This window comes from Coptis chinensis, chromosome 2 (assembly GCF_015680905.1).
Source record: "Coptis chinensis isolate HL-2020 chromosome 2, ASM1568090v1, whole genome shotgun sequence".
NCBI classification, from domain to species: Eukaryota; Viridiplantae; Streptophyta; class Magnoliopsida; order Ranunculales; family Ranunculaceae; genus Coptis; species Coptis chinensis.
The window spans coordinates 104,812,712-104,838,749 of NC_141457.1; the positions used below are offsets into that span (position 1 = coordinate 104,812,712).

The following is a 26,038-nucleotide window of genomic DNA, read 5'->3' on the forward strand; positions in this document are numbered from 1 at the left end:
TCTAAAACTAATTAACTGAATGTAAAAAACTAGATCTAAAAACTAAGTTATTGGATTCTTCCTAAGTAAAAAACACAAGATATCTTAAGAGCTAAGTCTCTCATATGGAGGATACAAGATCCACAAATTCGTGCATGGGCTGAGGAGCCATGTTTTGGGCCGAAAATCAAGCCCAAAACCTTATTACTTCAGTCCACAAAGGGATTTTCAGCCATATTTGACTTCAACAGCCTTTTTGTCTACTTTTGTTCTTTTTATTGGATCAAGTCTTGTACCATTAGAAAGCTCTTTCCGAGCCGGTCGTTTTGACATAAGATAGGCCCAATTCCGAGCTCTGAGTACAAAGATACGACCTTCGGAAGTTCTGCTGACTTTTGTGCGCTGTTTCTGCCCGCGTTGACTTTGACTTTTCAGCTTTGACCGGGCTTTAAAAAGGCTTTTTTTCCTTGAATCTTGGCCTTTTATCATAGAACTTCTTAGCAACCAACTTTTGCTCCTTTATCTCGCAAAAAGGGCGCATTTCTGCACATATTTGACTCCAATGCCTGAAATACATAAGAACACGATAACAGTACTAACTTTTACTTATTAATCACATAATTGGTTCATAGCGATAGTTAAAGGGGTTAAAACTACAATTTTGGGCTCTTATCAAACCACCCCCAAACAGCATTTTGCTTGTTCTCAAGCAAATATGAGAAATTAGAATAAGTGACCAAAAATGGAGTTCTAACTAATCTCGTTTCGCCGAGTGCGATTGCATTGACCATATGCAACAAGGCCTTAAACCACTAGGAATTCTCTAGTGAACGAGTTATAGTCTCGTGAGAGTTTTCCAGTGAAGATACTCACAAACTTCATTTATACTACAACGACTAAGAAATAAAACTATTGTTTCTTTATTTATGTCTCAATTATCTATACATCCCACTAAAACTAGCAATGAATACAGAATAATCAAGTCGAAACCTAAGCTAATATATGCATAATAATCAATCATCTACGAATAAACATATATACAATGAGTAATACTATGAAATGCACTAATAGATCCGTTTCTGAAACCTTAGAATAGCGTCCTTAAGTAGGTCCTCACATAAAAGTCAAGACAAAAATACTCTGATTTTTCCGCTCAAGTTTCGCTACTCCAGTGTGCAGTGGGCACACTTTACTTTACAAACTCAATGACACATAAGGAAGCCGAAGTCGATCAAACACATCTGCCACTTACTATCACACTAATATATTCCTAATTGAGCTAGTGGTCTTTATTAGGTGTTGCGGGGATTAGGTGATGGTTTAAGAATGAAGGAAATGGATATTCAAAAAGGACAAATTTGAGATAATAGAGTCTTTATATTATGTAACTAGAGAAAACCTTGTTATTTTGCTTCTACACTTTGTTTCCATCCTTAGCCATTTTTTATTTTTCTTTGGCTTTTGACTCCTTTGATTTATGTTTTTTTTTTGGAGTTCTAACTCTTTATTTTATTTTTTTTTTTTTTTTTTTTTTTTGGATGAAACTTTCTTTTCTTATTTGAAGCAACTAACAAATTCTTGATTTCAAAGGTCTTTCTCTTTTCTATTCTTCATCTATATTCTCAGACTCATTCAAAGAATGGGTAGGTTGATTTTTTATTTTGTTTTGTTTTTGTAAAAGGGCAAAGGAATTGTGGTTTATGAAAGGCTAAAGAAATGATCAGAGGGGCGACTAGCGGAAAATAATTCATAGGTTTGAATTTTTGGCTATATCGATCCAAAGAGGGCCTAAATTCTCGTTTAGGATATGGTATAGTGATCAAGCAAGTGGACGTGTGATTTATCTATCCGGAATTTACTTCTCCCTTGTGTCATTTCTCAAATATTTCACTCATATAAGGTTTTAGGCTATATTCTCACAGGATTTGTAGAATAAGTGCTCTAGCCTAGATTTCAAAAACTTACTGCCAAACAATCATAGATACTCATGTAATATATTTATAGAAAGATACAAAGATTATTACCTACATATTAACCTAAGTTTCTAAAAACTATTCTAATGCAAAAGCTAACATGAGACTTCTAGATTATTAAAAGCATAGAGAAAGAAAGCAATACCAATATTCCTAAGTGTATAACATAATTTTTTTTATTATTTATTTATATATATATTTTTTTAATTTTGAAATTTTTACTAGAAAACAAGTGCATATTGTACATATCTATATCCTAACAGATGCTTTAAATTATGTGTGTTTCAATGCCACACCCAAACAAGAAGCATGTCTTGTCCTCAAAGTATTGAAATAAAAAGGGTAGAAAAATACTATGGAAACGCATGCAATTTTAGAACATCTGCAAAACAAGGTTAAAACATACTAATATAGAAAAATAAAAACAGACGCAACTCTATATGAGTTCCACCCGTTATGGGGTTAACAAAAGTAAATTGCTTGGGACATAAGCAGACACTAACTGAAACAAATAAAAAAAACTTACCTTATCTCCAGCGTTTAAGCGTCATCACTCTCCTCTTCATAGGACCAAGGTTCTTTTGCGTCCTGCCACGCTATGATAACTTGCCAAGCCTTTCGCCATGTATCATCAACCCGTGCTAACCTGTCAAGTGTTACTCGGTCTGATGGGGTGTAAGGAGCAATCAAATGATGTTGCACCTGCCATCCCTTCAAATATTTTAAGTTATAACTTCGAAAAACAGAACGAACCACACGAATTGGTGGGTCTCATGATTTCAACCCTAACCCAATCCGTGAACTGGGTACAAAATTCAGGTAAACAACTGCACATGATGCGGCAAACCAAGACAGGCATAAAAAGATACTTATGCCTCATGCTATGAGCTCTCTTGAGACTAGCCACTAAAACTCTGGGAATGTCATATAGGCGACGTCCCTCAACTAAAGCAAGGAAAATGTCACCCGGCCGTAGTATTTGCGTAAAAACCGCCACTCCCTAAAATATTCATCAGGATGAATAACATGGTGGTGCCTACATTCTGGGATAGGCTACCAAGAGCTATGTTATATCGCCCTTGGTCCATTACACGAAACAAGCCTCCCCCATAATACTCGTGGAAACACGCATAGTCATAGAGGTATGCATTATCAGTCATATATCCCCACGTGTTTGTAGGATCAAGCAAAGGCAATCCCGAAACCAACGCTACCAAAGACTTATTGAATTTCATTGTCGTGTCATTAATTACAATGGAGAATTTTTGTTCTCCATCAGGTTGACAAAATAAATTAACATTATTGTAGAAATATGCAGTAAGCTGAGGTGAATACAAGTCGTCATCACTTACCAGTAGATGCCGCCATCCTAACTGCAAGATCCTATCGCGGAACCAATCTCCATAGGTCTCGCTTCCCAACAAGTCTTCGAAAGACTGCTCAGGTATGACTGTAGGAGATGTCATCACAATAACTACTCTCTAGAAGAGCTGCAAATGACCCTGGAAAACTCACAAAAAATCAAAAAAAATTCGGGGCTACAAAGGTCAGGGCGCGGGGTGCGCTCAGAAATAGCCTAGGTCGCGCTGTGTAACTCGAGCTCCAGGCGTTTCAACGCAGGGTGCGCTCAAAAATAGCCTAGGTAGGGCGCGAGTCGCGCTCCTATGTAACTCGAGCTCCAGGTGTTTCAGCGTAGGGTGCGCTCAAATATAGCCTAGGTAGGGCGCGGGGCGTGCTCCTTGTGTGAATAGCAGGATGAAGTGAAAAACAGAAGGAAAAAATTTAGAGGTTTAAGGTGAGAGATGCAAGTGAGATGTGTGGATTGTGAGTGTAGAATGAATCAAGTATATATAGGGTTTTAGTTTCTAAAACGAATCAACAAGTTGCCAAAATTTTTGAAGGCAATTGCCGGAAACAAAATATTTCCAAAACCTAAAATGGAAACAACCCAGATTCATTATTCCAAAACAAACCTAATATATTTTAGATTGAATTTAGAATAACAACTTCCTAACTGATTGAAATTTCATCCTACCACAATATCTAATCCTAGCCACACCAATATTGGCAACATTCTCAACCAACTCATTGCAAAATTACTTCTAAAATGGTGGATCAGATAAAAGCAATGCTAAAAATAATAATACCACCCCCAAACAATTCGGGAAGGTGGGATTTACGCAAAAATCATTGCATGCTTAGACAAAACCCAATTTAAATTAAAATAGAAATTCAAATAACAATTAACTACATAATTCAAATTTAATTACTGAATTTAACAACTTAATATCCAAACTACTAAAAACAATAAAAACAACGTCAAAACAACAAATTTCCTAAACTACTAGCCACGAGATGAAGATGGGCCCTGGAATGAAGATGGACCCGAGCCATCCGTCCTTCGGCGACGACGATCATGCCTCACAGACTCTTATAAGGAAGAACCCCCCATGGGGGGCATACGTTCTAAAATTTCCACTTGGAACCGGTGCTGTGCCTCCATAAATGCCTTCATCTCTACCCAACGCTCATCCTCACGCTGGACGATAGTCTCCATGTTAGCATGGAGATCCTTTTGACCATCGTTGAGCAATTCAAAATTCGTCTGAAGGTTCTTTTGGTTTCGTTGGATTCTAACTTGCCTAGTCCGAAGGTCTTCACAAATATTATTAAGGGAACGCAAGCCACGATGCAGCATTGACATGCGTTCTACATCAGAAATACACCTCTATAAGGCATTGGCATCAAAACATGTCGTATCCTCCTCCTCATCATCCGAATCAACTACCCTATCCTCCGGCAACCTCCAAGTCTTCTGGATACACTCCGTATAAATATTTGCATTTGAATGCAACTTTAACATAATATGATCAGATTTTGTAACAGCCCCAAAAGACATCATGATCTTAGTGATCAAAACAGGGAAGGATGCAATATTCTTTCCAACTCCTCTAATCATATTTAATATAAAATCGAGGATGCATAATTTATACCTCTTATCCTGCAATATCCAGAGAATGTGCAGACAATTCAACCTGATGTCGTTGACTTTCTCTTTCCCAATGACGTTCTTACCAATCCACTGAGCTACATCCAGCTGGTTGGTTCACAAAGATGACTGTCGGACACAATGTGAATTCGGATTATATTGTCCCTCCATGACAGTGTCTCTCATCAATGCAGGAACTCCAGCATACTGGGATTCCTGCAAGGTGGCTTCTAGATGGGGTTTTAGCGTAATGCCTAAAATATCAGCCAACAACTTTCTAGAAACTTCTCTCCTCTTCCCAGTCACCTTCACAAAAAATTTCTGACCCTCCAACTCCCTCTTCTTATAAAATTGCAACACCAAATCGGAGTGGTAGAAGTCATTCTCCGAATACCACAAACCTTTCCAATTCCGCTGAATCATCTCGTCACTAAAAAACGGCGTAAAGTGGTCGGCAGTAAAAGCTTGTTCCGGCAAAAGTCTTCGTTTTTTAGTCGTTGAAGTTTGGAGTCGATTTGTGGGCTTGAGTGCAATGTGGGGAATGAGTTTGAATCAAACTCACTCAAAATTTTGGAGTGGGCGCAGTGGTGGTTGAATTTGTTGGTTTTTTCTCTATATTTTTGTGGTTAAACTGTTGATAATGGTGGTGGAGATGATGTGGAGAAGATTTGGAGTGGGGGAAACCTTTTTGGTGTGGTGGTATTTGGATTTCTCTTTTTTTTTGTTAGGGTTTGGCTGGTGTTAATGGCGGAATGAAGAAGATGAAATCGCGATCTGTTTTGTGTTTGAGGAAGGAGACGCACATGCGTGCGAGATTTGGGCCCAAGCCCAATAAATTTCAAAAATTACCCATTTTATCTTTATGCGCACAAACTTCAAACTAAATTTCTCGGTTCGTTATCGGTCCGATATTTTCGAATGAGATATGGAAACGATCAGGAGAATTTTCCAATCCAATGATCCATAAAACACTCTATTCTAACTATGGTTGACATATAAAAAGGTGAAAAATGCCTCGAAGTGTGTGAATGACGTAAATTATGCGAACAAATGAAATCTAAATTCATAGATAATGTCAACCCGAATCAAAATACGATTAAACGGCATACGCAACAAAAATGGAAAGTTGAACAATCAAAGATGGAAAGACCAACACTCCACCCCCAAACAAATTTTATAGAACAGAGTTTAGAAAATTTGTTTTAAACATGAGTCTTTTAAAGTCAGATTCCCGAGACTTCTTAGATTACTATTTTTATGGTTTTAACTTTTTTTTTTCTTTTTATAAATACGTATTAATATAAGGAAAACAAAAGCAATAAAGACATAATTCACACCATAAAGGAACATGACTCAAAAACCGAGAAAACATGCAAGAGCGGAAAACGTGAATTATGTTAAACGTGGTTTTAGGATCCAGTACTTACAGCCACACACTCCATAGGGAGGGTCCGGTTACCTGAATGGTGCACTTATCAATATATGGAAGTGTAAGGAAGTACACCAAACAACAAAGGTCAGTCCTCATAGACGGGGTCCTATAAAAGGACTTCTTCCACATCAGGGGACATTAACTCGTGAAAATGTTTTAACCGTTGGCCATTGACTTGAAAGGTACTGTTGTCCTTGGGATTTACCAAGGTGATTGCCCCGTAAAGAGTGACTTCAGTAACCAGAAGGACTAGACCAACGGGTTTTAATTTTCAAGAAAAATATGCAAACGGGAGTTATAAAGCAAGACCTTTTGACCAACCACAAACTCTTTGTGCAAGATTTGCTTATCATGAACACGTTTCATGTTAGCTTTATAATCCTTTCGCGAGATCATAAGAATCGCTCAGATTTCTTCAAGCTCATTCAATTACAACTTGCGCTTGACACCCGCCTCATCAAAATTGAAGTTAAGGCTTTTTATAGCCCACATAGCACTGTGCTCCAATTCAATGGGCAAATGACAAGGTTTACCAAATACAACTCTGAAGGGAGACATACCTATAGGAGTTTTAAAAGCAGTCATATACGCCCATAAGGCATCAGTTAGACGTTTAGACTAATCTTTCCTATCAGGATTTACAGTTGTTTATAAGATCTTTTTTATTTCTCTATTAGAAACTTATACTTGGTCGCTAGTTTGTGGATGATAAGGAGTTGCCACTTTATGTGTAACTCCATACTTTTTAACTAGAGACGCAATAACTCTGTTGCAAAAATGTGCTCCACCATCACTAATGATGGCTTTAGGAATGCCAAACTGACAGAAAATGTATTCCTTAACAAAAAAACACAACTGTCTTATGGTCATTGCTACGACAAACCATGACCTCTATCCATTTAGACACGTAGTCCACGACAACTAGAATATATATAAAACCATGGGAAACAGAAAAAGGACCCATGAAATCAATGCCCCATACATAAAAAATTTCTACCACCATGATTGGGTTTAATGGCATCATGTAACGCTTAGTGATTTGCCAAAGTTGTTGGCAACGAACATATGTCTTGCAATGCACTTGGGCATCTTTAAAAAGGGTAGGCCAATAAAACCCACATTGAAGAATTTTAGCAGCTGTTTTCATAACACTAAAATGGCCACCACACTCTTTGTCATGGCAGAACGATATAACCTCATTATATTCCCACTGGGGAATACAACGACGAATAATCTGATCCGCACAATACTTAAAAAGGTAGGGCTCATCCCAGTAGTATAGCTTAACTCTGGCCAAGAACTTCTTACGTTCATTTCTTAACCAAACATCAGGAAGAATATCAGACGCTAAATAATTCACAATGTCAGCATACCATGGTGCAGAAAAAATAGCATACAGATGCTCATCAGGAAATGAGTTAGGTATGGACTCAGAATCATTATCATCATCATTTGTTAGTCTAGATAAGTGGTCGGCAACTATATTTTTGATCCACCCCTCTTTTGTCCTTTATTTCTAATGTGAACTCTTGCAGGAGAAGAATCCATTGGATTAATCTTTGCTTAGCATCCTTCTTTGCGAGAAGGTACCTAATGGCTGCATGGTCCGTGTAAACTAAAGTCTTAGTACCAACCAAATAAGGACAAAACTTATCTAAAGCATAAACGACATCTAAGAATTCTTTTTCCGTAGTTGTATAATTCCTTTGAGCATCGTTTAAAGTTTTACTAGCATAATAAATGACAGTGGACTTATTATCTAGTTTCTGACCTAACACAACACCAACGACATAATCACTAGCATCACACATGAGTTGGAAAGGTTTAGACCAATCGGGAGGCTGTATAATGGGTGCAGATGTTAAGGCAGCTTTTAAAGTTTCAAAAGCCTGTTTACAGTTAAAATTAAAATCAAAGATGACATCCTTTAAAAGAAAATTAGTCAAAGGCCTAGCTATTTTTGAAAAATCTTTGATAAAGCACCTATAAAACCCTGTATGGCCTAGAAAGGCTCTAATATCACGGACAGTCCGTGGTATAGGTAGAGACGCTATCTTATCTAGTTTGGCCTTATCTACTTCGATGCCATCACTAGATACAATGTGACCTAGCACTATTCCCTTTTTCACCATGAAATGACATTTTTCCCAATTTAAAACCAGACTCTTCTCTTCACACCGTGTCAAAACCTTAGATAGGTTAGACAGGTAATCAGTGAAAGAGTCTTCATAGATAGAAAAATCATCCATGAAAACTTCCATAAAGCGTTCTACCATGTCACTAAATATATGAAGCATACACCGTTGGAAGGTACCAGGAGCATTACAAAGGCCAAAAGGCATTCGTTTATAGGCATATGTTCCAAAAGGACATGTGAAGGTAGTCTTTTCTTGGTCATCAATATCAATAATAATCTGAAAATAGCCAGAGTAGCCATCCAAAAAACAATAAAAAGTATGACCAGCTAGACGTTCAAGCATCTGATGTATAAATGGTAAAGGAAAATGATCCTTTCGTGTCATGGCATTTAAACTTCTATAATCAATAAAGATCCTCCATTTCATAGGACCATGCGTGGAAACATATTCACCCTTAGCATTACATATCATGGTAATCCCTGATTTCTTAGGAACTACATGAATGGGACTTACCCATTCGCTATCGGAGATTGGGTATATGATACCCGTATCGAGTAAACGTAAAACTTCTTCCCTGACCACCTCTTTCATGGCAGGGTTCAAGCAACACTGAGGTTCGCGAGAAGTCTTTGTGTTATCCTCCAAATGGATACGATGAGTGCAAACATTAGGGTCAATTCCCTTAATGTCGTCTAGGGACCAACCAATCGCAGAACGATGTTCCCTAATTACCCTAATCAACCGTGCCTCTTCATCCGCATATAACAGAGAAGATATAATTACCGGATGACTACCATCCGGATCAAGTTGAATATACTTTAATTCAGAAGAAAGAGGTTTAAGCATCAGGGTGGTGGGAATGTCGATAAAGGTTTCTGGTGGTTCCTCATCTTGAGTAGTGAAGACTTGTTTAGGTAGCAGGTCTTCAAACTTCGATAGATGGAAAACGAGAGATGGTCTATGGTAGGTGTAGACTCGAAGAGGGCATTTACTTCCTCTACGTAGGAGTCATCCTCAAAATCTGAACTTCCAAAGGAAATGAATTTATGCATCTAGTTTTCTAGAAATGTGTTATTAAAATAGTCTTGAACTAAGCTCTCGATCATGCTAACCTCCCCATCTACAGATGAATCTGGTAAATGTTTCATCATTTTAAAAGCATTGACCTCAACAGAAAGATGGCCAAAAGACATGGACATCGAACCATCGCGGTAATTTATAAACGCATTGGCAGTTGCCAAGAAGGGACGCCCTAAGATGATCGAAACAGAGTCATTAGTGACTTCTGTATCAAGGATAACAAAATTAGTAGGATAGTAGAAATCCTGAATCTTAACAAGCACGTTTTTAACCACACCCTTAAGATACTTAATAGACCGATCCGGTAATTGCAACGTCATTTTAGTAGGTTGCATCTCCCGTAGACCGATTTGTTTGTATAAATAATACGGGAGTAAGTTAACACTCTCCCCCAGGTCTAATAAAGCGGTCGTCGTGTGGGAATCTCCTAAGGTGCATTGTATAGTAGGACGACAAGGGTCCTTGTAGTTAACGATTCCATTATGTTCGGATAAAGTTGGAAACTGTTCAGTTAAAAAGGTATCTTTAGGAATATTTGTTTTATGCCTAGTAATGCACAACTCTTTAAGAAACTTAGCATGATAAGGTAACTTTTTAATTGCTTCCAGAAAGGGTAGGCTTATCGTTAGATTTTTGAAAACCTCCCTAATCTTATCGAAATTCGTATCCTTGGTTAACATGGCTAATCTTTGAGGAAACAGTGGTTTTTCTCTATATTTAGCATATGGATCAACATAATGTCTAACCTTGGCTTTTTGTTTCTTAGGTTGTGGTTTAACTGGTACCTCTACAGGGGTAGGATCTTCAATTTCTATTTCGATATCTAGTTCAATATCCGGTGTAGGGATGATTGGTGGGGTAACTACAGGCATAGTTACGGCTTTATCAACCACTCTACCATAACAGAGAGTGGTGATGGCCTTTAGCTCACCTACGTTTCCATTTTCATTACTAGTATTACCGTTTACTTCAAAGGCTATGTTTGTTGTTTTAGGATTAGACATCGCTTGACCTGGAAACACACCTTTGGGTTGTACTTTCTCTTGGGCTAATTGCTATAAGGAAAGTTGGATGGACTGTAAAATCTATTGTTAGGTTTGCATAAAGGCGTCGAAACGATCCGGTTGTGGAGGAGTGTTTGTTACAGATTGTGTGACAGGAACTATGTCACGTTGATTATTAATGGGTGGGTTGTGATAATTATTATTTACCAGAACGATACCTCTATTAGCATTATAATTATTATTGTTATAATTATTATAATTCCCTTGTCCTTGTCCTTGTCGTGGTAGAGCTTGGTTATAATTGTTTGCTAGCCTAACATTTTGATTATTATACCCTGGAGGTGTAACTTGTTGATTATTTCTCCATCTGAAGTTGGGATGTTGTCTCTAAGGGGCGTTAGGAATGGGATAGCTATTAATGGAGCAAACATTATCTGTTTGTGATGTTTGATGCTCGTAGGCGAAAGGACAATAGGAGTTGGGATGCTTATGACTCAAACAGAAATTACATGGATTAGAGTTGACATTCATAACGGGGATAGGCTTTTGTTGAATAGAAATAGCTTATACCTTTCTAGTGAGAGATTCAATTAAAGTTTTAAGCTAAGGATCAGGTTTAATCTCAAACATACCGGCAGCCTTAACTGTTGAAAAAGAACTAGCGGAGTGGGGGATATCGTCACTACCCCCCCAGTTATTATTACGCTTTGTTTGATCTTCTAAAAACTTATAAGCCTCTGAGGCTCCTTTACTGAGGAAACTACCCCCATTCATTATATATAGGACCTCTTTATGGTGGTGTAAAAGTCCCTTGAAAAAGGCACGAACTAACATGTTTTTCGCGAGGTTATGAAGTGGACACACTATAAGAAGGTCAATGAAACAATTCAAGTCTCTGAAAAGGATTCATGAGGATTCTGTCAAAAAAAATGAATCTTGGAAAGCATTTCATCTGTCTTCAGTGGTGGGTAAAAATGTTCCATGAATAGTTGAACAAGTTTGGCCCATGAGTCCACAGAATTAGGCGCTTGGGTAGTTAACCAAGACGCCGCCTTGTCGGCTAGGGTGAAAGGAAATACCCCCAGTTTAATTTGTTCCGCACTAACCGTAGGATGATGGAATGTGGTAAGGACTTGTTCAATCCTACGCATATGCTGATAAGGTTTTTCATGGTCTAACCCATGAAAAATGGGTAACAAATTAAATATATTTGGGGGGATTCAGAAATCCCCCACTGGGTCTGCAAGAACGATGCAAGATTTTGGGCTATCGTTCAAGGATTTGTAAAAGTCAAAGAGAGGAGACTCTCTTTCTTCATCCATTATTTCAGGTGTGGTGTGTGGTATACGAGATAGGTTTGTGTGTTGACGTTCACGATAGATTACGTTAATCGTTTTTTCTCTACCTGACATTAATCTCATGCAAGGCTAAGTCTAATATTAAAGAAATACGACAACAGTCAAAATAACCCTGATATGCTAGTATAAATCCTCTAATAGGAGATGCGAGGAGTGGAAGAAAGAAGTATCTGAATGCCTCCTTGCTTCGCTTATGAATAGCGTCTTGTATACGCGAGCTCAGTGTATTTAACAAGTTAGAAACACTGAATAACTTGAAGAAATGGAAGTCTGTACTAACTGGTAAAAATTGGGCTATTCAGAAGAGGGCACGGGTAGCGCTCACAAGTAGCCTAGATAGGGCGCAGATCGCGCTCCTTGTCAAACTCGAGTTCCAGGCGTGTCAGTGCAGGGGGCGCTTAGAACTTTGCCTTAGATGGGCGCAGGTCGCGCTCAGGCTTTTTCTGGGAATTTTTTTTTAGTTTATGAACCAAACAATCACTGTTAGAACCAAACAAGGGTGGGTGGGTTTAATGGGACTTTGGGAAGACTAAAAATACTAATGAAAACAATTCTAAACAAAACTAAGATGGCAGCGACACCATTTGATAAAAGGTAAAAACGATAGTTTTACCTACGAATAAGCGATAAAACTCAAACGTAAGTAAAACTAAAGTTATTTTCGTGCTTATATATCAAAGTTCTACACTCTCGATGCTATTGCAATAAGTGGAATAGAGAATTCGTTCCACTCCTAGTTCTTTAGAATTAACGTTAACGACGATTATCAGTTCTATCAAAGTCAATGAGAGTACGGATTAATGTAATTATGCTATCAACGAAGGAAATAACGTAATTGAAATGTTTTAAATAATAAGACGGCAATTAAAATACTAAGGTTCGAATCTAGATAAAGAATTAGGAGGATTTGATTCCACCTTAATTCAATTTAATAAACTAGCAAAAATTGTTGTAATCCGAATTGCAATGCTTTCACATAACAATTGGGTCTTTCTAATCCCTAATTATTCATGGTATTCTCTACCAACTAACAACTAACATGTGAAGCAATTAAACCCATTCTCATGGTGAACCAACTACTTTCTAGAATGGAATATATCATTACTAACAATTCTACACTAATAACAATCAAGTTTCATCAAGGCTTTCTCAAACCCCTCTAATGGAGGTTTTAGCCTTGAATCATTATACTATCATTTCTAACACAAGAACAAATAGAACAACTCATTATTGAATAAATGATTAAACTTTATAAATCTAATTTAACAATAGTCTAAGATTCGAAATGAATTAAAACCAAATTTAAAACTAATTTAGAACTATGATTAAGAATAACTAATTATCAAATTAAGACAAACTAATTATGAATTTGAGACAACTAAAGCTAAATAAAAATTGAATCATAAAACTAAGTTGAAATGATAAAACTAATTCTTTATTATAAACTAAATCTGATTCTAAATAACATTCATTTCTTTGTTCTAAAACTAATTAACTGAATGTAAAAAAAAACTAGATCTAAAAACTAAGTTATTAGATTCTTCCTAAGTAAAAAAACAAGATATCTTAAGAGCTAAGTCTTTGTCTCTCATATGGAGGAGACAAGATCCACAAATTTGTGCATGGGCTGAGGAGCCATGTTTTGGGCTGAAAAATCGAGTCCAAAACCTTATTACTTCAGTCCACAAAGGGATTTTTAGCTTGATTTGACTTCAATAGCCTTTTCATCAACTTCTGCTCCTCTGATTGGGTCAAGGTTTGGACCATTAGAAAGCTCTTTCTGAGTCGGTCGTTTTGAAATAAGGTAGGCCAATTTCGAGGTCTGAGTTCAAAGATAAGGCCTTTGGAAGTTCTGCTGACTTTTGTGCGTTGTTTCTGCTCGTGTTGATTTTGACTTTTCAGCTTTGACCGGGTTTTAAAAAGGCTTTTTCTCCTTGAATCTTGGCCTTTTATCATAGAACTTCTTAGCAACCAACCTTTGCTCCTTTATCTCGCAAAAGGGGCACATTTCTGCACATATTTGACTCCAATGCCTGAAATACATAAGAACACGATAACAGTACTAACTCTTATTTATTAATCACATAATTGGTCAAAAGCGATATTGTTAAAGGGGTTAAAACTACAGTTTTGGGCTCTTATCAGGAATAAATTCAAAGCACTACCTTCAGTGGTATCTTTTGTGCTAGAAATAGTAATATGTATGATAGATAAGAAACTAAACAACATATAACCAGCATCGGACACTATAATTATTTTAGGATCTATAGGATTTTCTATTAGAGTAAAGATTTTTCTTGTTTCTTTATTTTTAATCGTGCTAGGGTTCATATTTTCACGACACAGTTTTTGATCAATGGATGTTTTACAAGTGTATGTATTGAATCTTTGTAGGTATTAAGAACGTGTATTCGAGGAAAAGATTGTGGGTATAATTCCAGAAAGTAGAATTGTCATTCAATGTTCAAGCTAAGTAAAAACTTAATATGTTCCATCGTTCCACCTCATATATATTGGGCCGAACATGTAAAGATTATATGAACCTTTATGTCTTTGATTTGGATAACATGTTCCAAGATCCTACTAGAAAGATGCATATTTATTTCTTTTGTGACTACTTACTTTGTAGTGAGATACTCACGACACCACAGTGTTTTTCTATGCATGTGTTTTCAAAACAATTTTTCTAGTTTCCTTCTTCTATGTATGTGTTTTCTACACAATTCTTCTAGTTTCCTTTTGTTTTTTGATTCTCTGCGTAGCATATACTATAGAACTAGAAGAAAAACTTGCAAAACTTAGAGAGCATAAGGAAGAATTCCAGAAGATTGAAACAGGAGTATTGGAAGATACACATTGTCTAAACCATCGTCCTTTCTCACTCTTAAAGATAAGTTAGTATTTGACCCAGATAATAATGTCATTGTTAGGACATGGTCCTTATTATAAGTTAGATATTAGAGTTTAGTCCTACTTGTAAGCACGTGTGACACACACTCAAAAAAGCAAACGGCATGACCCCACAGTCAACTAAGTTGACTGACGGTCAAGTAACAGAAGTAGGACCAAAACCTAATATTTCAGCATTTATGGACCAAAGTCTAATTACCATAGTAATAGTAGGACCAATGTCTAAAACCCCTTGTTTTATACTTATTTGTTGATGGTATATATATAGATGCTTATTTGTTGTACTTTTATTTTATAGCCTCAACCAGTTAAGTACATTTACCCCCTAGTGAGACAAAGACAACCAGGGAGGCCTAAAGTCAACAAAAGGAGAGTTGATGATGAAAATGTGAACTCAAGTAGGTGTTCAAGGTGTGGAGTAATTGGGCATAATATAAGGGGGTGCCAAGGTGGTTAGGTGGGTTCAAATCCACCTTCAAAACCAAGGGGAAGAGGTGGGAGGCCTAGAACTTGAGCACTTCCAAACCCATACCTGACTAGACCACTTGACCTTGAAACTAGGTTACAAGTTCCTTAAGGTAATGAACCTATAAGAGGCAGAGGAAGGGGCACTAGGGGAAGAGGATGAGGAGCACAAGGTAGTGAAACTAATCAAGTTCCTGAAGGTACTGAGGCTACTCAAGTTGTGAGAAGCAATGAAACTAATCAAGTCAATGAAAGTGTTGAAGGTGTTGAGGCTATGAAAGGAAGAGGAAGGGAAGCAGAAGTCAATGAAAACTTACAAGTTGCTGAAGGTGCTGAGGCTGTGAGAGGAAGAGGAAGGGGAAAGGGAAGGGCAAGAGGAAGAGGCAGTGATCAAGTGATTGAAGCTAACACAAGCAATGAGGGTGATGTACCTATAAGGGGTAGAGGAAGGGACAGTAGGGGTGGCAGGGGAAGAGGAAGGGGTAGGGCAAATGTAGAAAACCAAACTAAAGCATCTTATGGCCATTGACAGACTTAGCCGCCAGCTCAGTCACAGACTATAACTTTTGCAGAAAGATAGTGCAATAGCTCTGTCACAACACCCATGCCTCCACCAAAGAGAAAAAGGAAAGAAGCTTCCTTGAATGATATATCAAGTCAAGTTTCTTGCACTGGAGGTGTTTCATAGGAATCATAGCCCGGCTTCACAACAATGATGACCTAATATTATGATTGGTATTTTGGAAACATGTTGTTTGTTAGACACTTGGTTATTGTCATTTGCAACTTGGTTATTGTAATCTATTTTGGTGCTTGGTTATGCTGTCAGTAATTGTGTTATTGCAGTTGCAATGCTATGTTTGGGCATGTACTTATGTCTGCAGTACTAAGGTTGTTTTGGGGACTACGATCTTATTTTGTGAATGAATGTGTGTTTCTTAGATTTTGAATGTGGTTAATAATGCTGCAGACATGTAAAAACTCCAAATATGAAATGTCATCCATTAATTTATGGAACATTCACATATATTATTTTAGAAGTAATAACTTCTTGACAAGTTCTACTACATCAGATGTATTGCACTCTATTTGCATATTAACAAAGCTATCAATACATATATAGCTTCAGTTTACCCTCTTCTTCTGTTGGCATCTTCAATTTACCCTTTTCTTCTTTTCGCTTCTTTAGTTTCTCATCGTCCAACCACTTAAAACCACTGCATATTGTGATCCCTTACACCTAAAAAACCTTTTCCCCATGCTGTTTTCCTGGACACTCTTCCTAACTACCATGGTTAGCTTGCAACCAGGGTAGACACATGGATAATCTAGCCATTTACACTGGTACTTCTAATGATCCGATTCTCCACAATTAAAACAACCTCCAAAACCTTCATTATTGTCACCTGATGTTATTCATCCCTGATATTAACACAGAAAAACAAAAAAAAACTTAATTCGTATAAACCCCCCATTTTTTAACATACATTTGTTTTGACTCCAAATTTGGCAAACTTCATCCACAAAAAGAGATGAGGAAGTCAGTTATAATAGATGCAAAACAAGTTTAAGAATTACTAACCTGACTTGATGATGCACCTCAGAACCACCACCGCCTATCTTCTCTGAATAAAACATGAAAGAAACAAGATTGGAGGTAAAAACAAGAAATTGGAGACTAATGAACCCAATTTATAGCCATCACGAAGGGTAAACTTGGCACTTCACGTACAGTTAAACTGGTTAGAGTCAACAGATGCCAACGACTCATTTTTAAGGATGCTTGAGATAATAGAGCAAATATGGATGATGTTTGAAAGGCGGATGAAATGGGGTTCTTTTGTGATGATTTAAAAATTTCGGGATAAACACAAATGCATGTCTAAAAATGGGGGGTGGGGGTGGGGTTTTAACAAATTAACCCTTATATCCTTTGCAACCCTTTAACCAAGGAATGGGTGTCTCTACCCCAACCGCGAGCACGGTTTTAAAAAGACCATTTTGTATTGGAAGTTTGGAACGACAAAGATTTAGAGTCCAATCATGGTTTCAAAATCAAATTCAAGGTGGTTTCGTTTATTGAGATCCACAACAATGTCTTGGAAGTGGAAACTTATTCTTCACAGTTTGGAAAATGGAAGGAGTCTCCAATTTCCGATGATGTTATTAAACCAAGTCGGCTGGATCGTAGAACTTTGTTGAATGGACCTGTCTACTTCTGGAATTGGGAGAACATATTCGTTTATGACCTGGAGAAAGACAGTGTAAGTTTCCCAGAACTGATATTGTCCCCACGTTCCGCTCTGAGGGGTTTCATTGGTGAATCAGCTGGCTCACTTTGTTACTTCGAAACTAGCCAGCATCAATTCCATGTATGGTCGTATGGACCCTTGTTGACAGAGTGCCCTGGTCGTTGAGCTATAGTATTGAACTTATCATGTTAAATGAGTTCCTACATATACTTGAATCTGTGGATACGTACTTTCCAATTACTGCTCATCCACAAAACCGCTAGTTTCTTTTTGCGAGTTTTCGACAGGACAGGGCATTTTCACATCGAATCAACACAAGGAGAGCAGAACTCAGCATGGATTGTGTATTCCATTGTCGTTACCCCCACTCGCCCATCCCTTATTCTCTTCCAACATGGCTTGATTGCTTAAGGATTAGTAAGTCGTATTGATTACCTTTTGTATTATAATTACACCATTTATTATGGACTTTTACAGTTTTCCTATCTATAGTAGCTTATTATTCCTTTAGGATTTCTCTTAAATGGACATGTCGGCATGTTATATAGTGTCTTGAGCAGTTTATATAATATTATCCGTTAAACAAATTAATAAGCATAAATTAAAAAGTTGTTCAAGACTAAATAATTTGTTCAAGACACTATATAAACTGCCCACGAACATGTCCAGTAGACACGTTGTTTAAGAGAAAGCTTGATTATCCTTGGTACTAGTTTTGGGTACTAGAGTGTTGCGCTAATTAAGACTTGAGCTAGTATAGTTGCTACAAGGATAAGTTGGTCGATTTTTTGCAACTGAAAAAGCACTTCTCAATATTCACACTATTTATATGTATTTCATGCAATTGCAAGGCGTCTTCTTCGAATGTAGATGTAATCGAAGGTCATTAGTACCTATGCATTATAAGTTTCCTTTCAGCTCAAGCATGTAGTTTGTGTCTAAATTATTCAATATACATATGGCAGTGGTGACGTAAGAGACAAAGAGTTCCTTCCACGGAGAGGTTTAATGGAAAATACTTTCCACTATATCTCACCAAAACCAGATTGTTCATATAATGTTGGAAACAAATAATGCTACTCATCATGCTTCAAGATCATAGAAAATGGATTTTAGCTGGAACAATTGTGTAGGAAAAATGGCACTTATATTGACAAATGAAGTTGAGAATGCTTACAATAGGTTGGCATTGGTTCTTTAAACATTGTGTGATCCAGGATCTCTTTTGGATGAAACGTTTGATGTGGCCTTAGTAATACAGCTGCCTTATGCAAAGATTAATACAAGTTACAAGGACAAGTGGACAACTTCCGTATCTACACAGAATCGAGAAAAGTAGCTTCTTCAAAAAAGAGACCCATGCATGTAGAAGCAGTTATTAGTATACTTCAACATTCCATTGCTCTGCCTTCTTCAACTGTTTTTTGTAGTCAGCCCAAACAATGCCTATAAAATCGATATTAACAATAAGGGGGAGACACATATTGTACTATTACTCTTGAAAAATTTAAACTGTTGATCTATATCTTACCATCTTTAGCAGCCAAATCTACCATTATGTCATCAATTCCCTTTTCCATTCCCTTAAGTCCACACATATAGACGTAGGTATTGTCCTTCTTAAGTAACTCCCAGAGCTCCTCTGCATATTGGGCCATTCTGGTTTGGATGTACATTTTCTCTCCCTTGTCATTTGTTTGTTCTCTGCTGACGGCAAAGTCAAGCCTGAAATTATCAGGTGCCTTCTCTGTCATCTTCTCAAATTCCTGTTCCAGAGAACACAAGAAATTGATAGACAAATCTTAATAGATACTCAAACAAAGTATGATGTTTTATGGAATTGAACAAGACCGACACAGAGAGAAAATTTTATATCTATCGTGCTCACCTCCTTGTAAAGCAAAGAGCTACTTGTGGGAACACCCAAGAAGAGCCAGCCCAACCCGTTGAACTGTGTAATACATCAAAATGTGTCACTAAAGGATTAGTGAAAATACAAAGTCATCAATCAAGTCACATTAACATCCAACCAGGTCACTTGTTAGCACTTCCAACATTAACCCTAGGATCTCATGTTGTACACTAGTACAGTGGTGCCAAATAATGAAGCATTGGCAGTTGGTCAGAGAATTCAACTTCGATCTGCAGTTCTATACGGTTGTTTGATGTTTGGAGTGTCTTAAATTTTTTCTGATGAACAATAAAACAAACCAGTTCCCAACCATTGGATTCAGTGTCTGCCTAAAACTCAAACATGTTCACAGTTCCTGAGCTCCTGAACTAGGAGTTATTGACAAGTGAAACTATAATTTTCCAAGTTTAGAAGATAGATACTTCCACTCTCAGTAGAGTTTGTCAGCACCTAAACAAGGCCTTTTATCTGATTTATTAAGGATATTACACCTACCTTGTAGTCTTCGTGCTTCTCAAAGAACATTTTCCACAAGAATGAGCGGAAAGGAGCAATACCAGTTCCTGTCGCAAGCTGAAAAAACAGAACCCATAAATCATATAATTTAGCATCTATAGAGCTTTACCTGATAGAAGAATAGTAAGTGATCGTAGCAAAGACTTCAATAGAAACCTCAAGGCCTTTTCTTACTGATTTTATTACTTTCGTGATTTTATCTACGGACTGTCATAGCTGTCTAGGAAAGAATAATAGATCAATAAGAGGATTAGGAGTTACCATAATGATGGTTGCATTAGGATCTTTAGGCAGGAGCATTTCTTTCCCAACAGGTCCTGTGATCTTCACATCTAACCCGGGCTTCAAGTCACCTGAAATTGAAACCATAAGCCTTCTTATTGTAGACAACAAATTGATGGAAAACGGCTGTTCTTTTGATGCCAGTTTCGAACACATAGTTACCAAGATAGATAACTGTTAGAAATGTAATATCTTACAAAGGAAATTTGAGCAAACTCCCTTGACTATTTCTCCTTGATCATTAGTGTAAACAAGCCGCTTTACGCACAGAGAAACCTATAAAAAAAACCCCACCAGTAAGGCCACTGTGATATCAAAAGAGAGCAAAGAAGAAAACCAATATTGGGAAAACTATGGAATCTGTCAAAGGTTGACACAAGTGAGTCGAAGCATAGTCTTCGTTCTACATTTGGCATTGAATTAGGTTATGGTTTATCACAACTTCAATATGACATGTTAAAGAACTGCATCCGGGCCTCCAAACTATGGCTATGCATGGTATTGAAAACATTTAGCAAAGCTTTTATTCGCAAAAACTAACATAAAAGTGTGATCTAAGTGCTTTAATTGCATCCTTGTAGGAGGCCCCACTAAAAACTGACTATCAATTTATCAAAATGATGTGAATTCAATCAGAACAATGCTGTCGCTGTGAAACTTGAAACTCTTAAGCTCTTAACTGAATGTCATGGATTTGAGGTTAGAACTAGTACAGGACACGACCACAATCCCTCAAAGCCTAATATTGCCAAATGTTTTACAATTTTATGCTGTAAATTAAGCGCAACTATACATCCATCCGTGTCAAACCTCACTTGGACACTAAAGACTTTTGATTGGACACCAGAACAAGAAAAACTACAAAAAAAATTATTATAAGATAGCACTCACAGTCTTTGAGTCTCCAAAGTCCCCAAGAGCACTGCTGGCAATTGAGTATAGCCTTAGCTTGTGGGGTTTACCGTTCTTGTCAATCCCATCCGGAATGATTCCAATAGACTGTCCTTCTCTGTATGGAACCTCTCCTAAAAACAACCCAAAATGATTAAACAAGAAAGAATAAATTCAAACAATGCATTGACAGTGAAATTTATTCAAGATCATGAAACACAAAGAGAAGAAGTAATAGAAAGACAAAAGTAATCCATACCCTCAGTGCTGAAGACCATGTGCCAGGTTTCACCGGGTGCATCATCAGCAGTGATCTTAGTGTTGAGAAGGCATTTACCAATGTAAGGTTCCTTTGGCCTAAATTTGTTGACAACCACACCTTCATCTTGTTTCTTGGAAACCTTTGCAACTTTTGTTGCAGGAGCTTCTGTAGTAACTTGTGCTCTAATAGAAACTACTCTCCCGCCAACTGAAATATTCTTGGTGTACACATTACTCTACAAAAAAAATAACACTCCCAAGTCTTAAAACCATTGGTTGATACAGTAAAACTGTTCAGTAAGTTAAAGTTCTTTGAATTCTACCTTGTTGAAGCTAGTTCTTTCAGTGAAGATGATAGAAGTTCTAGATGATAAAGAAGAAGACTTAGAAGAAGGTAGAGAAACTGCAGCAGTAAGTGCAGTTGCCATGGTGCAAAATGAGAATAGAGAAAGAGGAGAGAGGTTTGAAGTGAATACTATTAAGAAAGATAAGAAAGATGAGGAGAAGAAAAGAGTGAGGAAGAATGTGGGGTTTTTGAAAGGATCATAAATTGGGTGGAGGAGATTGTGAATGAAATGCAGTGGTCGTTATATGGTTTAGAGTGGTTTTTCCTATTTTCATGTGGTGAGGTTCTGTTTTGGATAAGTATAATTGTGTCTGTAATTGACATTTTGCTTTCACAGCAAAAGCCCAACCCAGAATCAGGTTTCTATTGGATCTAACCAGTAGGCCCAGAATGATTTTTAAATGTTTGAGGCCCTGGTCTGAAGTCTGAACAATCAAACACAGAGAACGAAATTTTGCTTATGTCTGCCGTTGGGCTATTTGGATCGGATCCAAAAACCAAATTTGAAATATCAGCCGAAGTTCACGATTACGAATTTCTTCGTCATCTGGTGGTGAAGTCTTTCACAATAACCAGATAATGATCTTAGCAAACCATATTAACTTTGATAATTTGCATTGGACTATTGGAGTAGGTTCATTTGGTTGCAATATACAAAATTTATATCTTTAGAATGAGATGGATGTTAATTAAATAAACAACCATAGAATCCATATGCTTTAAGATATATTAGAATTTAACTCGTGGCTATGCCACTTGAGTTATTATGGGTGAATTTAGCAAAATAAAATTGTGTTAATTTATTATTTTAACTCCAATTTTATTAGAAAAAAATCGAGAGTTTTCACTACTATATAGAGTTTTCAAAGTCTCCATCGGTTGAATTGGACGATTAGCCCATAAGGGCTGAGTCTTGGGTCCCATGTAGGGGTGTTTCTTTTTGTCGAATTTCTGATTTTTCTGAAATCCGACCCGAAATTGGTCTGGCTCTGGGTGTAGTTTTCATGGGTCGATTTTCCGATTTTCTGATTTCCGAAAATTCCGAAAAAAAATTGGATGGGATTTGGATATAATTCTAAAATCCGATCCGATCCGAAAATTCCGAAATTTCCGATATTATTGCCAATTTATTCAAAAATATATACTTCTCACTATCCACTTGATTAGATCTCGACCGTTCATTCATTTTATAGTTTTTTTACTCCAAAACAAAACAAAAACATAACCTACCAAATTTCTTCCCCACTGAATTGGACCACTCTTGTCATTACACCGTCGCCCGCCATAACAACAATGATATGAAGAAAAAAAATGTAATTGAGTCATACAATGACTTCCAGACCAATCCAAAAGCCAAATTCCAATAGATAGAATATTATGTAAAGCTACTTAGAGTCCAAGACCATAATCCATTATTTATGCAGACACTTCACGCTTTAATTTCCACACACGAAAAAAGATTGAAACATTACAAATACCCAGACCTTAACAGAATGCAATGCTTGCTATTGGTGGCTGCAGGTTCTTTTTCTCGTTTTTTCTTAGATCACTTGTTTGAATGAAAATGAGTTTTCTCAGTAAACAAGTGCGTATTGTTGTTGGTGCATTGGTGTTGTGGACATGGTTTTCTCTCCCTACAATGAACATTGACGTATGATATTCCAAAAATAATTGAAAGTAAAGAGATTTTTGAAAATTTACCAAGTATTCCGAAATTTCCGAGTTATTCCGAAATATCCGAAAGTTCCGAAATTGGAAATATATTTTGAATCCGAAAAAAAATTGGATCGGATTTGGCTAGCATATTAGGTTCCGAAAAAAATTTGGAAAAATTCCGAAAGAGGTTAATCCGATCCGATCCGATCCGATCCGTCACCCCTAGTCCCATGGGCTGGGCAAAAGGTCACTCTTTAATTCTTTATCTAGTGAGCATGTCTTCAGTGCGCGAGATGTATGGTGCGCAGGTAATGTGAGCCTTTGGATCAGTACTTTTGCCATGCAATACACACACACCCCTTGGTATGAGTGGCCCAGATTTGATAACATACCATAAGACCTGTGCACCATAGATTTAGCCTTATCTAATAGCTTAAACATTTTCAGTTTTGAGAAATGAACAAATCAAAGAAGCATGACCTCAACTCGATAGTCATGATACACAATACAGAATTCCCAAAATGCCTCTACTCTAATAACATTTTTATGTAAAACCGAACTTATGGTTTGCATCTAAAAGTACTTAAAATTTTTAGATTTGATTTTTTTAAATGCAAAGCAAGGCGATGAAGGGCAAAGCTAACAATAGGCTTCTGATCTGTTAGATTTTTACGCATCGGTTAATGGTCTACTAAATCATGCATGTCGTCATGGTTATAGGACCTCGAAGGCTCTAAATAAACCAAACAGAGATAAAGATGTCTAAACGTTGATCATGGTAGGAAAGAAACTTTAATCAGCACACATAAATATCCATACATGTAACATATTGTTAGACACATCCAGTGGATCTCTATAGTACATACGCCCTATGGTCTCTATTAGACCTTTTTTATTTTCTACCATACACAGACTTTGACTGCATCTGAACCACAATATGATAGAATAGGATACAAAGAAGGTGTAGAAAATCTAGCAGTTTTGCTTTACTCAAGAAACACTATATGTAAGTACATAACACCGTTATAACTTATAAGCATATTCAATGTTTTGTTGCTAACGGTCCATAGAAGCAAGGGAAATAGAGGTGTTACCGAATCAAGAAATAAAGACCGGTCTAAAGTACAAAGTAATTGACATAATTACTTTATATATTCCAATGACATAAGTCTATTTAATTATAGAGCTGAAATGAGATAAAGATAACATATTGATGAACCTTAGTTGAAGACTGAGTTGTAAAAACAGTTTCCGTGCATCAAGTATTCTACTATGCACTAACAACATTGTAATCATTGAGTATGTCTCTGGAGTTTGGCCTATGTTCAAACTAAAAGCGACAATATGAAGAAGTTTATTGAAGAGTTTGGCCTCAAACAAAAGGATGTCACTGAAAACCTTGAACAAATAATGAATGTAAATAGTTGTGCTTAGTGTAGTATGTTAGTTATCTTCAAAGTCGCTAATGATGCGGCATAATAAGATAATTCCACTGCAAGAATAATATTAATAACTTTAGAAGTAATTTGGTATAAACTTTAGATTTTGTATAAAAAAAAATTGAGAAATAAACATCAAAGCTCAAAAGTTATGAAATATACCTTCTCTTAAACTAAAGCACGCAGGACTTCAAGATACACGATATTAGTTGTATGGTTTGAAGAATCAAGAGGGATGATGACACTGATTCGTTTTGAAGAAGTGCATCTTGATAACACCACATATAATTTACCATGGCTAAATACCAGGTTTCGCAAATCAATATAAACGTACTTAACAGACTACCCCTGTGATTTGTTTATCGTCATTGCAATCAAATCGATCAATCAAAATGGTATTTCATTGGCGAAACTATCGCTAGACTTGAGTCATTTGAAATGGTATTTCATTGGCCGAAAGTATTAATGATGTTAGACTTGAGTTTTTGTGTCTGGGGTATATCCAATCTCTAATCATGCCAAGTCCTGCATTTATGGACATGTATACTTTAGGGCATAGCCTTTCACTTTTAGAGTCCTTCATCTTTTGTTTGTTCTATATATTCTCTTAGATTTGTAATTTGAAAAAAATTATAGTCTCCATCCTGTGGAAAACAAACTCAAAACCCTGCCGTTAAAAAAAACCCTTTTTACCTAAATAAGTTATCAATCTATTAATGTTGAAGAATGCAACAATACAATAAGAAAGATAGGGGTAATAGAGGGAGAACTAAAGGGGCGCGTAAAAGCTAATTTGAAACCACTAATGCTTCCTACCTAAAGGGGCTATATGGGATCCTCCATTTTATACAAAACAAAAAGGTAAAACCATGTCCTTGAGCTGCCCCATATTTAACCACAGTGTCTTCTGCGCAATTCCCCTCCATGTCAGAGATTACCATGTGGATAAAATTTTCATAGCTCGTGTCCACCTGCACCTCAATGCCCATAGTATGTCCCCATTTCCGAGAGTTTTAAAACAAAACTTCAACCACTCACATATGTCTATCAAAGTATGATATTCGTAAATAAATGTTTTTCATATAGCCAAATAGTCTGTCATGCATGAAAAAAAAATACATTCTTGTGGTATTGAAATAAGATAAAGAAAGAAAA

At 36.9% G+C, this 26,038-nt stretch overlaps 1 protein-coding gene and 1 long non-coding RNA gene across 2 annotated transcripts; both read right to left on the reverse strand.

The window, feature by feature from the left end:
* Nucleotides 1-16,316: 16,316 nt before the first annotated feature.
* Nucleotides 16,317-18,042, reverse strand: LOC147520011 (uncharacterized). The gene is made up of 2 exons (XR_015212400.1): nucleotides 16,911-18,042; nucleotides 16,317-16,750 (listed from the first exon to the last, which is right to left on the reverse strand). It is a non-coding gene; the product is annotated as an uncharacterized LOC147520011 (long non-coding RNA).
* A 663-nt stretch (nucleotides 18,043-18,705) lies between these two features.
* On the reverse strand, nucleotides 18,706-22,085 carry FNR1 (ferredoxin-NADP[+]-oxidoreductase 1). Its single transcript, XM_086591515.1, has 9 exons — nucleotides 21,766-22,085; nucleotides 21,441-21,678; nucleotides 21,182-21,315; nucleotides 20,488-20,566; nucleotides 20,270-20,361; nucleotides 19,988-20,065; nucleotides 19,469-19,531; nucleotides 19,112-19,346; nucleotides 18,706-19,026 (listed from the first exon to the last, which is right to left on the reverse strand). The coding sequence occupies exons 1-9, from the start codon at nucleotides 21,868-21,870 to the stop codon at nucleotides 18,959-18,961; spliced, it is 1,092 nt and encodes a 363-aa protein (XP_086447641.1). The 5' UTR covers nucleotides 21,871-22,085; the 3' UTR covers nucleotides 18,706-18,958.
* Nucleotides 22,086-26,038: the final 3,953 nt, after the last annotated feature.